The sequence below is a fragment of the Lacerta agilis genome, chromosome 11, assembly GCF_009819535.1.
Source record: "Lacerta agilis isolate rLacAgi1 chromosome 11, rLacAgi1.pri, whole genome shotgun sequence".
Lineage (NCBI taxonomy): Eukaryota > Metazoa > Chordata > Lepidosauria > Squamata > Lacertidae > Lacerta > Lacerta agilis.
This window is the reverse complement of record NC_046322.1, coordinates 8,787,704-8,804,700: the sequence shown is the minus strand read 5'-3', so window position 1 is coordinate 8,804,700 and position 16,997 is coordinate 8,787,704. Positions and strand designations below refer to the sequence as shown.

General features: G+C 47.2%; 1 protein-coding gene across 2 annotated transcripts in view; it reads left to right on the top strand.

Annotated features, from left to right (window-relative positions):
- Positions 1 to 14,937, top strand: part of ST8SIA5 (ST8 alpha-N-acetyl-neuraminide alpha-2,8-sialyltransferase 5) — a 47,942-nt gene extending 33,005 nt beyond the window's left edge. The window contains exons 2-7 of one of the 2 annotated variants that reach the window (XM_033164426.1): positions 1,422 to 1,514; positions 3,256 to 3,342; positions 3,907 to 4,051; positions 7,448 to 7,560; positions 9,688 to 9,780; positions 14,381 to 14,937. In XM_033164426.1, coding sequence (XP_033020317.1) covers positions 1,422 to 1,514; positions 3,256 to 3,342; positions 3,907 to 4,051; positions 7,448 to 7,560; positions 9,688 to 9,780; positions 14,381 to 14,849 — 1,000 coding nt within the window. In that variant the 3' untranslated portion in view covers positions 14,850 to 14,937. The remainder of the gene's footprint in view (positions 1 to 1,421; positions 1,515 to 3,255; positions 3,343 to 3,906; positions 4,052 to 7,447; positions 7,561 to 9,687; positions 9,781 to 14,380) is intronic. The other variant, XM_033164425.1, reaches the window with a different exon arrangement.
- Positions 14,938 to 16,997: the final 2,060 nt, after the last annotated feature.

Genomic DNA, 16,997 nt, shown 5'->3' with positions numbered 1-16,997 from the left:
GGAAGGAGGTTTAGGCAAAATCTGCTTTCCTTGCAGTTTCAGCCACAACAATTTGGGTGGTGGTACCTCCCACCCCAACTTTGGAAATATCCACCCCACAAAATTATATAATTTCAGAATTGGAAGCAGCCATGGAGATAATCTAGACCAGAGGACAGAGAACCTTTTCAACCGTAGGGCTACGTTCCCTCATGAGAGGTCTTATGGTGGCCGTATGCTAGGGATGGCCTGAGTCAGAATTGGTCAGAGCGATGGGTGCAACTCTAACATTTGTGGGCTACATTCTAACCATATAAATGTCAGAGGTTTCTTCTATACATGGACACACTTCTCTATCCTCCATGCCGGCAGTCAAAAGGGACCATCATAGTTTAGCGTTCAAGGAATGGGTATGCCATAACCATCTGTGTTAATAATTCCAGTAAATACTGTTTACAGTGGTACCTTCGTTCTCAAACTTAATCCGTTCCGGAAGTCCATTCCAAAACCAAAAGCGTTCCAAAACTAAGGCGTGCTTTCCCATAGAAAGTAATGCAAAATGGATTAATCCGTTCCAGACTTTTAAAAACAACCCCTGAAACAGCAATTTAACATGAATTTTACCATCTAACGAGACCATTGGTCCATAAAATGAAAGCAATAAACAATGTACTGCAGTCAAGCAATCAGCCAATCGGTAGCTGAACTGAGTTGCACACAGCCACAAAAACAAAACAAAAAGACCAGCAAAAATGCAAAATAAATAGCAAAAACAGACAGACCTCAGCGTAACACTCAAAGCGGAGCACGTTTGGCTTCCAAAAAAAAAAGGTTCACAAACTGGAACAATTACTTCCGGGTTTGCAGTGTTTGGGTTCCAAGTTGTTTGAGTACCAAGGCGTTTGAGAACCAAGGCACCACTGTATTTATTAAATATATACCTTACCCTTCCTCCCACAGGAGTCTGGGGCAGTAGATGCCTTTATGATTCCAAAACCCAACAAATAAAACTTCCCGAGCATTTTGTTTTAATGTCAAAACAATTCTTAATGTTGGAAAGTTTCTCCTAATCGACTTCCCTGCAATTTCGACCTCAGTTTTGCCCTCTGGAGCGAAAGAGAAGTGGTCCACGTCACTTTCTGCACGACTGCCCTCCAGATATTTGAAGACTGCTATCGTATCTCTGCTTAATCTTCTCCAAGCTAAACATATCCAGCACTTTCAATCATTCCTCCCAGGACTTGATTTCCAGGCCCCCTACCTGCCTTCCTCTGGACACATTCCAGTTCGTCAATTTCCTTCTGAAAATATGCTCCTCAGAGCTGGGCCTGGTGCAGTCCAAATGCAACTTGACCTGATATTATATATATATATACATACATGTGTTTGTCTATTTCTGAAATAGCTAGTGATTACATTTTTCTTTTCTTTTTCTTCTCCAGGTACTTTGAGTTTTATGAAGGTCCTTTGGAGTACAACTCCACAAAATGCCTAGAGTTGAGGCAGGATATCATTTCGGTGAAGGTTCTCTCGATGTAAGTGGGACCCCACACCATTTTAGTTCTCCAGCCTTAAGCAATTGTGAGTGATGCTGATGGGCTTTGACAAGGCAGACCTGGGTTCGTATCCCTGATCCAGGTACAGAGCTCAGGGGGACCTTGTGCCTTGTTCCTTAACATTGGCTTGCTAAGCAATGATAAGGCAGGGGCAAACATGCCTTATCATTGCTTAGCAAGCCTATGTTAAGGAACAAGGCGACTTCATTATACACCTTTAGGCGCCAGGCAAAAACGTTCCTTTTGAACCAGGCCTTTGGTTGATTTGATTGGCATCCTGTGCCCTTTTAAAATGTTTTTCCCCCCTGGGGGTGGTTATTGAGTTGTTGTATTTATTTTGATTATATATTTTGTGGTTTCGGCGGAATATAAAAGCAATCCATCAGTACTTTTGCAGGTGCCAAACGGTATCTGTATAAGCACGAATAATCATAAGCACGCAAGGAAATGGGTGCTTTGAGGGGCCTGTAGAAGGCAAGGAGATGACAAGGACTCTTTTGGGACAAGCAAAATGCCCCAGGGCCACTGTTGAGGGGACACATTCAGCTGACGGAAGTCCCCTGGACCTGCTCCTCGTCTTCCCCATTGCATCTTGCTTGTTCGCTTGTCTTTTGCCCAGAGCAGAGGAGGAAGCGACCAGCAGCAATGGCAAGGTGGAGGAAGGAGACAGCGCTCCCTCTGCCTGCTTGGCCATTGGATCTGTCTCACAAGCAAGCAAGAGGTAGCCACAATGAGACATAGGAGCACCTGGCAACATTGGCATCTGAGGTGTGTCCCCGTCCCCCCCAATTAAACGAAGTGGAGGAATCAGGAGGAATCAGAAGCATGCAGAGCTGGTATCTTATCATGCTGGCTGCGCGTTAAGATTGCCTTCTGCAAGGAAGTGGAGGTTGACACTTGTACTATCTATTAAAGCGTCAGTTGATAACACTCTGGGAATTTGCGGCGATGGCTGAGTCAGCTCATTTCCCTCAGATTTGGGGCACAAAAGCAAAAGACGTGACAACACGTTTTATGAGAAGGTGGTGCGATTTTATTGAATATATCAACAACAGAAAAGGAAAAGGGCTGTTGGCAGATACAGATCATGGCTTGCTTTACAGTGCTTTAATAATAATTAAGCAGAAGACGAAAAACAGCCTGATGGCATGCAGAAAGATAGCTCACCCTTAATTGTTAATGAGATACCAGAAACGACAAATTTAAATGGAAAGACCCATGGTTTTATTTTCTTTTTTTTAAATAAGAATTTATTAAATTTTAACAATAAAACATACACAGAGTACAAAATACAAAATACAACAACAACAACAACAAAACTACAAAAAATACAAAATAAAAAGTACAAAAATCTTAACACATAACACTTATTTAACTATCCTTATCTTATTCCTAACATAATTTTGGGACTTCCTCTCATCCTCCCTTCTGCGTTCATTTCTAATCTTCTTTAGACCCTGGTTTTATTTTCATTCTCCGTGCTATTTTGTTGAACCAGATATAAACGGCAATTAATAATACCTGTATATAAAATTAGGGGGCTGCCCTAGTTTTATATATCAAGGAAATGTCGCCCCCGAGCTGTAAATGTTTGCTCACCTCAGGCCAGTTCCCACCGCAGTGGCAAACTTTGCTTCAGCGTTGGGAGTCGGCAGCCTCTTGGACTCACCCACCCTCTAAGTTTAATTAAAAGATCCTTTCTCCTTCTTCCCGCTTTTAGGGTGAAGCAGACAGAGTTGTTTGAAAGGTGGAAGAACCTTCAGATGTGCAAGTGGGAGATGAACATCACCGAAGCCAGACAGTTCAAGTAAGAGGCGTCTCAGCTCGGGGGTGGCAGGACCCCAGCAGGCACTGTAACTGAAGGTCTGAACTTGGTTTTTCCAAGATGGAAGATACTTGCTCACAGTAGCAACACGGGGTGGCTAAGGGTGGGTCTGAAGCTGGTGGTAGGCGGGGCCAAAGCAAAACGTAGGCGGGGCTCTACCCACTCTCTTTCTCTCTCTCCCCCACACCCCTTTCTCTCTCTTTTTCTATCCCTCACTTCCCCCTCTGTCTCTGTTCTGCCACCCTCATTGCCCCCTTTCTTTGCCTCTTCTTCCTCTGCCCAGGTGGCCTCTGGTGCCAGGAGAGATCTCTCTCTCACCACAGAGGGCTTTTGAAATTAGGCTGAGGGCCACGTGAAATTAGGGCAGGGGCCACATGCATGGCATCTTGAGCTCAGTGGAGAAACAGTGGCGTATAAATGCAACATTGACATAAACAGCAGCTGACTCGGAGCTCCCTCCCATACTCTTGTGTTTGCCTGGATCGAGGGTCTGCATTCGTCCTGTGCTGCGGTTGACCCACGTAACCATGTTGCTCCTTCTTTAAGGGCTACTCTGTCGAGGTGCTGCAATGCCCCAGCCTTCCTCTTCACCACCCAGAAGAACACTCCTCTGGGAACGAAACTCAAATACGAAGTGGACACAAGCGGCATCTTTCACATCAATCAAGAAATATTCCGAATGTTTCCAAAGGTGCGGTAGTACATGTTGTTGACTTAACATAATCTCAAGACGCCGTTTCTATTCAGAGGCGTGCGTCGGGTGGCAATCTTATCATCATGTGCGCTGCAATGACTTGCTGCGTAACCGTTCTGATCATAGGCCAACTGCTCTCTTTGCCGTCACATTCCTGTGCAACAGCTGATAGGCAGCTTAGTTTATATTTAGCAGCTTTACATCACGGGAGTATCATATCCTTGTGTAAAATGACTGATCAACAGCCGAGTATTCTCTAGCAGGGATGAGTGCAGAATTGCTTCTGGTATATAGCTAAGAAAACGAGGTCATGCCCAATATTGACACTGAAAGACTGACTGACAGCAGCGCTTAGCATTTATATAGCACATTAAGAGTTTCAAAGTGCTTTACGTATACAGCGCATTGCTCCTTACGGTGAGCTCAGTGGTTGGTCTGGGAGCACTGTTGCATTATTACTGTTTTTAATTAATTTATATTACCAAGGTGGCTTCTAAGTGGTTTACAGATGCCAATACTGTAGCATCATAGAAGGTGGTTGCAGGTGGACTTGATCAGCAGTCTGGAAGGCTACTGGAAGGCCAGTGTGGTGTAGTGGTTAAGAGCGGTAGACTCGTAATCTGGGGAACCGGGTTCGTGTCTCCGCTCCTCCACATGCAGCTGCTGGGTGACCTTGGGCTAGTCATACTTCTCTGAAGTCTCTCAGCCCCACTCACCTCACAGAGTGTTTGTTGTGGGGGAGGAAGGGAAAGGAGAATGTTAGCCGCTTTGAGACTCCTTCGGGTAGTGAAAAGCGGGATATCAAATCCAAACTCTTCTTCTTCTACTACTTATAACAACCTGAAGACGGGCAGTGAGGTCATGCATCCATGCAGGTGAAGCGATCTGGTTGTGCTGCTGCAGATGCACCATGGCGTCTCTCCTTCCCACGCTCCTCCCGGCGGTCATTCCTCCTCTGGTCCACTGCTTTGAATGCATGACTGCCTGCCTGTCTCCAGGCACTGCCGTCATCTTCAAGAGATCCCCACATGGCAAGGTTGATGTCACCAGCCTTCATGTCACGGTTGCAGACATCTTTGTAAAACGGAGTTGGTCTGCAAACGGGGCCTGGGGCCTGAAGCCAGCTCCCCATAAGGGCAGTTTTATTTTCGATCCCTTTCCTAAATTGCGTGCTGGATCAATCAAAACGTTTGACCCTTGGTGTTATTGCTTCCCATATGTCAGTTCCAACCTAATGTTGCTGGTCCATCTCTGAACATGGTTCTCTTTGTCCCCAAATCTCAGGGGACCCTTTGTTGCGTCACTGGGCTTTCTGCCATTATGAGCACCATGTAATGTGTGCTATAAATAAATAACATCAAAACAACAACAACAACCACCACACCACATTTCATGTCACTGTTTCCTTCGGACGTATTTTTGTTTTACTGTTGCAGAATTGCTCATAAACTATGCATGTACTAATAGCAGCATTTGCATGCTTACATAAGCAAGTCTTTCCATCTCCGTGAGGTGCCAGACATTATAAGGAAGCTAATGCGTCAGATAGTTTGTCCATGTAAACCAGGGATGGCTTTGACTCCAACTTCCATCAGCCCCAACCAGCATGAATAATGGTCAGGGATGATGGGAGTTGTAGTCCAACAGCATATGGAGCAACACATGTTCCCCATCCCTGATCTAATCCCAGTTCCAATAGCAAGTGTCCAAGTCTTCTGGGGCCAAAGGTCTTTTCCTGGCCTTGCCTGCTTATGGGATCTATACTTGCAAAGCCTGGATCTTATGCTTGTATGCCAGTCAACTGTGCCCCTTCCCTGTGGTTGCTGATGCTCCACGCCTCGCTCAACCCATGCAGGCCAAAAACTGCTCATGGTGGCAGCAGATTTGTGTCTTCAGATGTAGGCCTTGCCTTTTGCACATGATATGCGTGTGTGTGTGTGTATGTCTCAGGGACTGGCAGGGTGCACTGGGGGGTGGGGCTGGAGTCTGACTTGGGAGAGGGGTGGCCTGTGGGGACCTGTATGAGCCAGCAGGCAAGAATCAGAGGCAGGGGAGGCTTCAGAGCTGGAGGAAGAGGCGGAAGAGGCAGACCAGGCAAATGAAAGGCCAGGTGCTTCCCTCCCCTCCCCTTCACCACAGGAGAGATTTGAAGCAGGTGTAGAAACAGCTTCCATGCAGGCGTAGTCTCTGTCTATGTGCAACCCATCGGGGCAATGTACATAAGCTGGTGGAGGGGAAGTGGCCCCCTGTTGCTGCAACTGCTCCATAGAAGCAGGGGATAGCTGCTGCGGTGCTAGATTGGTGTGCAGAGTTTTCCAGAGCTATAGAAATGACTTTTAAGTGTTTTCTTTGACAATAATTTCCTTGGCTGGTAAGCGCCCTTTATAGCAGGCATAGGCAACCTTCGGCCTTCCAGATGTTTTGGCCTACAACTCCCATCATCCCTAGCTAACAGGACCAGTGGTCAGGGATGATGGGAATTGTATTCCAAAACATCTGGAGGGCCGAAGGTTGCCTATGCCTGCTTTATAGTATTCTCTGTTTTGCTCCTGTGGAGGAAGACACCAGGCAAGGCAGCAAGGCAGGTCTTGTTGCTTCAGCACCATGGAGAGCTCCTAGTGAGCACTTTGCTCCAACATAAAACAAGGACTTTTGAGACTCGTGCGTCCAGTCTACGTCTCCTATGCTCTTCCCACTTTGTTGGAGCCCTGGAGACTCTCAAGGGTCCAGAACTCTGGCCTGAAAACCAGCACTTTTCTTTCACTCCATGACCTCCCACCTTTGTGTTCTTCGTGGGCCATTGCACTGGTGAGGTAGCTGGAGGGCACTTGTTTCCTTGGGATCTTGATGGGTTCAGTTGGGCTCTGATCACCAGAATTCAGGCTAAGAGCTGGGAATCTGGTCATGTTCCTTAGCCTGGGACACTAGCTTCCAACTCAGTGTCCTGGTCACTGCTGGTCATGATGGGGCAGGGGGTGAGGCCACCAAGATCTAATAACATGGATGTTTTGTACGTATCACTTAAAATGCAACAGCAGAGCTTTCCAGCAGAGTCAGTCCATCCATTGCACTGCCAGTCACTGACTGTAGAGCAGGCTTCCTCAAACTCGGCCCTCCAGATGTTTTTGGCCTACAACTCCCATGATCCCTAGCTAGCAGGACCAGTGGTCAGGGATGGTGGGAATAGTAGTCTCAAAACATCTGGAGGGCCAAGTTTGAGGAAGCTTGCTGTAGAGTAATCAGATGCAGGGAAAACTCAAGAGATGACCATACCTGTGTGTGCATGTACGAGCCCAGAGTTAACTGTGTTCCATCCTTTCATCCAAGGGAACAAAACCAGTTCCTGCGAGGGTTGCCACTTCTAATGAACCGGCTTATTCCATTTCGCTCTAGGAGATGCCGTACTATCGCTCCCAGTTCAAGAAGTGTGCTGTGGTTGGAAACGGGGGGATCCTGAAGAACAGCAGATGTGGCCGGGAGATCGACAGTGCCGATTTTGTGTTCCGGTAACAGTTTTTGTGCAATTCCTTCAAGGGATTAGCAGTTGTGTATAGCACATGAATGTTTTGCCATGAGTTTTTAATGTGTATGTGAGCAACATGTGGGATCTCTCTTCACACATGGTTCACTGGGCCTTGCACATATCGTCAATACCAGGCAGTAAAAGAGAGCGAGTGGGAAGGGATCCCTGACTTAAGAAGTAGGGAAGAAGTGATGGATCTCAACTTGGATGGTTTTAAAACAGGATTGGACAAATTTGTGGGGGAGAAGGCTATCAATGGCTATGATTCTAGTCCAAAACATCAGTAGGGAGCCATGTTGGGAAAGACTGCTGTAGTACCTACAGGGACGCGGGTGGTGCTGTGGTCTAAACCACCAAGCCTCTTAGGCTTGCTGATTGGAAGGTCGGCGGTTCAAATCCCCGTGACAGAGTGAGCTCCCGTTACTCTGTCCCAGCTTCTGCCAACCTAGCAATTCGAAAGCATGGCAGTGCAAGTAGATAAATAGGTACCACTGTGGCAGGAAGGTAAACAGCATTTCTGTGCGCTCTGGTTTCCGTCACGGTGTTCTGTTGCGCCAGAAGCAGTTTAGTCATGCTGGCCGCATGACCCAGCGGAAAGCTGTCTGTGGACAAATGCCGGCTCCCTTTGCCTGAAAGTGAGATGAGCACCGCAACCCCATAGTCGCCTTTGACTGGACTTAACCGTCCAGGGCTCCTTTACCTTTCTTCACCTTTAGTACCTACAAAGGAAGGAAATTGGCTTGCACTGCTTCAGACCACTGGTCCATCTATTTCAGTATTGTCATCACTGACTGGGACATCCCCAGTCCCACTTGGAGAAGTGGGGGGGGGGTGAACCTGAGACCTTCTGCATGCAAAACATATTCTCTACCACTGAGCTACGGCGACCCTTCGCCATGGCTCCTGTTCCTTGCACTGGTGTTCCCCCACAGCATACAAATCCAAAGTGGCCAGAGTTCTCTGAAGGAGGAAGGTCTAGAGATCACTACTCTGTCTAATGCTTGGCTCCACCTAGAGTTCAGAGGGTGAAACTGCTCATCTCACGTACCTGGTTTCTCAGGGTATGGCACAAGAGGCACTATATTTAAGCCCCGCCCCCTCCTTTTGTAATTTTAAACAATGTTCTACATTAAGGAATCACATGCTGCATCCGCCCCTATTGTTGATTCTTTCTGAAATGTTTTTGATGACAGAATTAACTATATAAATGTAGTATTTGTGCTGAACATCTTCTAGGGCAATGTTTCTCAAGCTTAGGCCTGTTTTGGGACTACAACTCCCAACATCCCTAGCTAGCAGGACCAGTGGCCAGGGATGATGGGAGTTGTAGTCCCACAACAGCTGGAGACCCAAGTTGGAGAAACACCAATCTAGGGGGGAATTTGGTGCTGGAGGAGACTCTTGAGAGTCCCATGGACTGCAAGAAGATCAAACCTATCCATTCTCAAGGAAATCGGCCCTGAGTGCTCACTAGAAGGACAGATCCTGAAGTTGAGGCTCCAGTACTTTGGCCACCTCATGAGAAGAGAAGACTCCCTGGAAAAGACCCTGATGTTGGGAAAGATGGAGGGCACAAGGAGAAGGGGACGACAGAGGATGAGATGGTTGGACAGTGTTCTTGAGGCTACTGACATGAGTTTGGCCAAACTGCGGGAGGCAGTGAAGGATAAGCGTGCCTGGCGTGCTCTGGTCCATGGGGTCACGAAGAGTCGGACACGACTGAACGACTGAACAACAACAACAAAGGGGGGAAAGAGGACCGAGGGGAACGTCTGAGGAGTGCCTGTTTTAAAAATCTCTTTAATTGAAGTGGAGAATGGAGGGTTGCCACTAAAAATGGCTTCTCCTGATGGGTCATTTCTCCTGTGGCTCTGAGAGCATGATTTCTAACCAGCTGTATCAGTGGGCACAGGAATATATTCCTTTCAGTGGAAGCAGTCTGCAGAAGGGGAAAGAAACCCCCCACTTCATTTGGAATCAGGGAGGCCTAGGTTCAAATCCCACTTCCGTTAAGCCAGATCACTCTCTCTCAGTCTATTCAGCCTACACACCTTAGCTCCTTTGAAGGAGAGAAATAATAATGGCTTCTTTGTTGCTCTGTTCTTTTTAGGTGCAATTTGCCTCCCATTTCTGAGAAATACGTTGTGGATGTTGGTGTAAAGACTGACGTCGTGACGGTTAACCCCAGCATAATCACCGAAAGGTCAGTTATTTGTCTCTTCCTTGCCCCCTTCTGCCTACACTTTCCTCCTCCTGCGACTTTGTGAAATTGACAAACCTCAGGAAAGGAACAACAGCGCCTTATTATTAGCTCTGGTGGTTCTTGCTCTTGACTTCGTAATTTCATAGCAACTGGAAATCAGAAGAAAATTGGCCCTTCTTCTCAGCGAGGAAAAATGTGTTCAGAAGGTCCCTGCAGACTTCCATCCTACATCTCACCTGCTCTTTTTTGATATTTTTTTTTCTTCCTTACTGAAAAAAATAAATAAGATCCACAATAAGTAATGCATTAAACAGCAATATCCCTTGATGCTCTGCATTTTCAGGAGAGGAGAAAAAGAAATACAAATAAATTCGCTAATTATCTGCCTTTAAAGGTAAAGGTAAAGGGACCCCCGACCATTAGGTCCAGTTGCGGATGACTCGGGGATTACGGCGCTCATCTCGCTTTACTGGCCAAGGGATCCGGTGTACAGCTTCTGAGTCATGTGGACAGCATGACTAAGCCACTTCTGGCAAACCACAGCAGCACATGGAAACACTATTTACCTTCCCGCCAGAGCGGTACCTATTTATCTACTTGCACTTTTGTGCTTTCGAACTGCTAGGTTGGCAGGAGCAGGGACCGAGCAACGAGAGCTCACCCTGTCGCGGGGATTCGAACCGCCAACCTTCTGATCAGCAAGCCCTAGGCTCTGTGGTTTAACCCACAGCGCCACCCACGTCCCGTTAATTATCTGCCTTTACGAGACTCCCAATAAATGTTATAGTTATAGTACCTTGTTGTTCCAGAAACACAATAGATAGGGACAGTTTTTCACCCCCAAAATTTCCTTGTTTGCCCTCTCTATTTTTTTTACAATCATTCTGACAATTTCTGTGCTGCTTAATTGCTATCACCTCTAAGAAGTATACAAAAAAAACACCCTCAATATGACTGGTACCTGTAAGTTTCAACTTGTACAATATATCCTACCTCCAGTGTTTCAATGATGACAGGTCTCTCCGTTTCAACCTCTGGCTAATTGCCTTTTTCTTTTGCTGCGAAGAAGGACGCCTAACGATTAACGCCATCCGTTCAAACTTACTTCCTCCTCCAGGTTTTTGGATCTCACAATAAAACATACAGGATATATACTTATTTAATATAATGCGTATTTCTGCCTACCCACGCCGGAGGCCTTTTAACTCCTGTTGATTTCAAGCCCACTGAAATCAGCAGGACTTGAAAGAGGTTAAATTTGGCGAGGCCTATCCCATTTAATTCTCCCCCGCCCCCAGACATGTTTTTCTTTCGCATATCCAGAGAATGGGCACCATGCTGCCAGAAACAGAGAGAGTTTACTCTCTTGGGCTGCAGTCCTGAAGCCATGCGGGGAAGAAGTGGGTGGTTGGGTGGGAAAGCAAAGATTGATGAACCGCCACGGCCTGCCATGTTCCCATCAGCAGGGCAGAAAGGTGGGTAAGGCAACACCCTTCTGCCATCCTCTGTCCCCTTCCAGGTTTTTCAAAAAAATTCTCTTCCCTTAGAAACAAGGGAGGAAAATTTACGAGGCCAGATCCAGAGCTGTTGTCGTTGCATCTCTGGTTTGGGGGGAAGGCTACGGATCCTTCCCAGTCCCTGCCTTCCCTTCAACTACCCCCCTTTTACCTCTACTGACCGGACCGTGGCTCTTTGGTGCTGGTGAGACCAGTGGCGGGATAGCCAACCCCGTGTTGTTGGACTACAACTCCCATCATCCCAAACTATTGGTCATGCTGACCAGAGCTGATGGGAGTTGTCGTTTAGCAATGACTGGAGGTCACCACGTCAACCTGAGGTTTCCGTGGCAGTGGGGAGGGAACCTACTAGGTCAGGACTCCTTGGTAGAATCTAGACACATATAAAAAATGCTGTGAGAATACTTTTGTAAAAAAATGTTTTGGAAAATATATTGAATTTGCCATAAGCTCACCTTCGCCACCTGTTGTCACGTTTGTATAATGCACTTAAAATGCACTTAAAACGTTATATTTGTAGCTGTATAGCTGAGCTCCTTGCCTAATAGTGGAGCTCTTTCTGCATTCTTGCAAAGGGAGATCTGCTTTATCTTTTGACCCCTGAGACTCCCAGGGACCTCATGGACTGTTGAGCTTGGGCCTAATTCATCCCACTGAGCTGTCTCCTCCATTGAAGTGAATGGGGAAGCCCCTGCAGGCCTGGGAGCTCAGCCTCATATCCATGACCTAAGCCACTGTCCAGAGAAGCCACCACCCAGTGGTTAGACGTACAGATGGGCAGCTTCCCCCAAAGGCTTGGATCAGATTGGCTCAGGAACTCTCTGAGCTATTTTCCCCAACTTGGCTTATACGGTATCTGATTTAATCTGAATTTATTTATAAGCTCATCACTGCCCAGTAAGTCCCAACCATCATCCCTTAGATTCAACAGTCATCAAACAAACCTTGTCCTCCCTTCTTGCCTCCCTTCCACTAGCAAGGTGTCTTGCAACTGAGATTTTGCTTCATACACCTCAATATTCCACCCCAGTGGCAGAAGCGAGAGCAATACTGTCAGGAAACAGCCTACTCACACGTAGGACCCTGGCAGAGACACATGCCCGGCTGGCATGTTCCCTCCTTCCTGGGCGATCGTTCGGGAGCTTCTCAGCTTCTTCAGCCCCCGGACATCATAGTGATTGATGTGGGAGTACATCAACACACTGTTAGGCATCCACAGAGGTTTGCACAGTTGCGTAACAGACCACAGCAACTTAGCATGTTGGCCAACCTACTTTATTACATATATGCACAGTCGGAGCAGTTCAACATGGCTCCCTCTCTCTCTCTAGCATCAGACAGCAAAGAGAAAGAACAAAGGACAAAAGTCCTACTTTAGGAAACACAGTAAGACAAACATCCTGTATATGTAACTTCCCACTTCCACTTTGTGGAATCAAAACACATACCCAGTCATGTGAAAAACAATAAACCCATGACTGCACACAGGGGAATGAATCTCCGTGCAGGTCTGAAAAGGGGCCACCCAGGGGCGTAGCATGGGTTGCCCGTGCCCGGGGCGGGGCAAGTGTTGCGCCCCATGCGGTGAACTGGGCAGCGGTCAGTCCCTTTGCTGGCCAGCATCTAATCAATGGAGTCTCTCCTTGCAAACTAGCCCTAACCTGGGAGCAGAGATAAGGCAGACAAACTCGAGCTAGGAGCACCACTGTGCTACTTCGCCCTCCTGTCCTTGCAGTGATGCGCTCTGGGCAACACACTTGGCTCCAGCAGTGCTTTCCTGCCTTCCTCTTCCTCCCTCCCTCCTTGGTGGGTGGGGTTGCAGCACCCTCCCCCTCCCTCCCTGTCAGCCAGCCAGCCCAGGGGTTGGGTGCACACAGTTGTCCCTTTGCAGGCCATGAAGAGAAGGAGGCACTGCCCCAATCCAAGGGCCCGGTCTCCCCGTGGCTCCAACCTTGATGAGGGAGCCTGTTGTGGGGGCACCAGGTTACACCCCCTCAGAAATTTGCACCCGGGCCATGGCCCCCTGGCCCTCCCCATGCTATGCCACTGGGGCCACCCTACCGATCTGTTATCTGGTTCTCTCGCTTTCTTTTTTTTAAAATTTTTAAATAGTTTATTAAATTTTACAAAGAAAAAAAGAAAACAAACAAAGAACAATACATAACACTATAGACACACTTATGTACATATTTCACACAATAAAAACCAAAAAAGAAAGGAGAAAAAAGAGAAAAAGGACAAAGAAGAAGAAAAGAAATACTTTTCATAACCAGAAATATTACCAAATCCATACTTCAAACACTACAAGATATAAATCTTAGTTAAAATATTAACAAAAGACTTCCACTGCATTCACCACGCATCTGTTCTTCAATCATTTTCCTTCCTTAGATTCTTTCATAGTCCATCAAATCTTTATGTTCTCTGTATTCTTCACAAGGTTAGTCTAGACACAACCAAACTTACGTATTTGAGCCCTGCTTGTATAAATAATCATTTAAGCATTCCCATTGAATTACGGTTTTTGATTTGTGCCTTATTAAATCGGTCAGTTTTGCCAACTCCAGCTACTCACATAGTTTACTTAACCATTCCCCCTTTGTTGGGATATAATTTCCTTTCCGGTAACTGGCTACCAACATTCTCGCTGTTGTTGTTGTTGCTGTTATCTGGTTCTCTTATATTGCTGCTATTTTGCCTGGAATAGGATGCACAAAACCTACAACTGTTCCTAGCGTTGGCAGCGGTTGGAAGAGTTGTGAAGTTGCCTCGGCTCTCCAGTCTCCCTGATTGAGAGCCAGTGTGGTATAGTGGTTAAGAGCGGTAGACTCGTAATCTGGGGAACCGGGTTCGCGTCTCCGCTCCTCCACATGCAGCTGCTGGGTGACCTTGGGCTAGTCACACTTCTCTGAAGTCTCTCAGCCCCACTCACCTCACAGAGTGTTTGTTGTGGGGGAGGAAGGGAAAGGAGAATGTTAGCCGCTTTGAGACTCCTTCGGGTAGTGATGAAGCGGGATATCAAATCCAAACTCCTCTTCTTCTCTTCTGATTGCTCTCCCTTTAATCCTCCCAAATTATATCAGGTTCCACAAGCTGGAGAAGTGGAGGAAGCCCTTTTTCGAGGTCTTGCAGGTGTACGAAAATGCCTCGGTCCTGCTCCCTGCTTTCTACAACACCCGCAACACGGATGTCTCCACCCGGGTCCGGTACGTCCTGGACGACTTTGAGTCCCAGCAGGCCGTCTACTTCTTCCACCCGCAGTACCTGATCAACGTCTCGCGCTACTGGCTGACTCAAGGGGTCCGCGCCAAGCGCATCAGCACGGGCCTGATCCTGGTGACGGCGGCCTTGGAGCTGTGCGAGGAAGTGCACCTCTTTGGATTCTGGGCTTTCCCGATGAACCCCTCAGGGATATTTATCACCCACCATTACTACGACAACGTCAAACCTCGGCCGGGATTCCACGCCATGCCTTCGGAAATCTTCAACTTCCTCCATATGCACAGCAGAGGCATTCTGAGGGTACACACAGATGCCTGCACCTGCTGCTGAGGGGTCAGGACAGGAGGAAGCTCGGTTCTTCTCCCGAGTCATGTAAAGGAAAGGAAGAAAGGGAGACGATGCACCGGCAGCCCTGGGCCTCGAGAACCAAGTTGCACAACTGGGTTGGTTTTTTTTTTGTAAGGGGAAGGGTCTCCACTAGGTTGCTTTGGCACCTTTCTGCATCCGTGTCTTGTGAAAGAGTCCCCGTGGTACGGTTATCAGCTGCCACGTTCTGAAACAGACTTGCGGCTGTGCGGATCGGCACAGCGCAATCTGTGTAGGAGAGGGTGGAGTGGTGTTTTCTTTTTTTAATAACGACACTGAGAGATTTATGCAATAATGTTTGATAACCATACATTTCTTCAAAGGCTTTGCGTTCCTCGTGAGCTGGGGTTTCCGACACCCTCCCTCGCTTAGCCAAACCTGTAGGGTGGCTGCTGTTTGGCCTGAAGCCGAACTTCTCTCCACTGCAGGAATCCACACCCTGCCTTGGAGCCCGTGACAAACAGGAGAAGCACACTAACTAGTGGTTTTAGGCCAGAAATAGAGCACATCACTGTAACGATTTTTTATTTCACCTCCGGGAACGCACCAAACCTGAGCGTACTTGACAAAGCTGAGGATCTAGACCCGTTGTTCTTAAGGTGCAGTGCCAATGCCCTTGTGTGACAACGTTAGCACTCATCAGGGGATGCTCAAGAAAAACACTGTAAGGCTGCATCTACTCCATACATTTGAAGCCCAAGGCTTCCACGGCAAGAATTCTGGGAACTGTAGTTTACCCCCCTCGCTGAGCTACAATTCCCAGCACCCTTAACTAATGATGGTTCCCAGGATTCTTTGCGGGAAGCCATGTGCGTTATTTATTTATTTTTTCCCAATAAGATTTTTTAAATTATTATTATAGCTACCTAAGTTGCAAGACAAGAAAAAGAAGCAATAGAAGAAGGGAAAGGGACAATAGAGAAAAGGGGGTTAAAAAGTAGAAACAGAGAAACTGCTTTAAATGTGTGGTGCGGATGTGGCCAAAAGGACATTGTTTCTGTACCCTGCCTGCAAATCTGCTGTTTCCCTTTTAGTTTTCCATAAGTACCACTGGCAGGAAAATCAGGATTCAGTGGTCCTTGAAATAATGCACATCTATTTCCCCTCCCTGCCAGGCAGCTCTCTCAAACAACTTACTGTGGACTAAACACCCCATAACCACTTTCAGTCTGCTTGCCAGCTCCACAGCCTTAGGGTTAAAGAAGGATTTTAAAAAAAAAGGATCTTCAAAGCATAAAACTATTTTGGTTCTGGTTCACGTTGGAAGCTAGAAGTGGAGTGGTGCAGGACGCAGTCTGAAAACCATTGCCTTAGCAAAATGCATAGAAAGCTTTGAGCACACCTGATATTGGAGACGTGTAAATAAACAACACAGGCACCAGTGTTGTTGCTGTAGTAGCTGGGAGCTGTTTCTCATGATATGGCTGCGGTGGTGGAGGGACGGTTCATGCGGCCAGCTAATGCACAGGAAGCGGCCCGTGGCATCGATCCTTCAGTCGGAAGCTGGATCATGAGAAGCAGCCCTCGGGTTCCCTTTAGAAAGCCATAAATGTTTTCTGTGTAAGCCGATGGGTATTTATTACCATGTGTATCTGTCACTGTGAAACGTACCAAACATGTCCAAAGGCTTATCAGCGGCTGTAGAAGGCAGCTCTTTGGACAGATCTTGAATTGGAGGGTTTATTTCCAGTGGTGTTCAACTGCATCAAGACGGATGGGACACTGTGGCTGCTCTGTGGCGCATCCATGGATCACAAAATACCTGTTATATAATAGGTTGCGTGGTAGAGGGAGGGATTGTCTAATGCAAGGACCCGTGGGGATATTCAGAGACACACTGCTCCCTCCCTTCTACATTGCGTGTTGTTGCACCCAGGTCGCCCTGTTTCAAGGGTGGAAAGCCCTCCTCACAGCAGCTTCCTGCAATGTAGCACATTAACTTTTCCCTGTAGGGATCATGCTGACCCCTGTGGAAGAGGAAAAGAGGGAGGGTTACTTTTGGGTACGCCATCAGCATGGAAGCACAACCAGTTCCCTGTGACCTTAACCAGTGATGCTCGAGAAGGTTAAGGGGTGATCTGATAGCCATGTTCAAATATATCAAAGGATGTC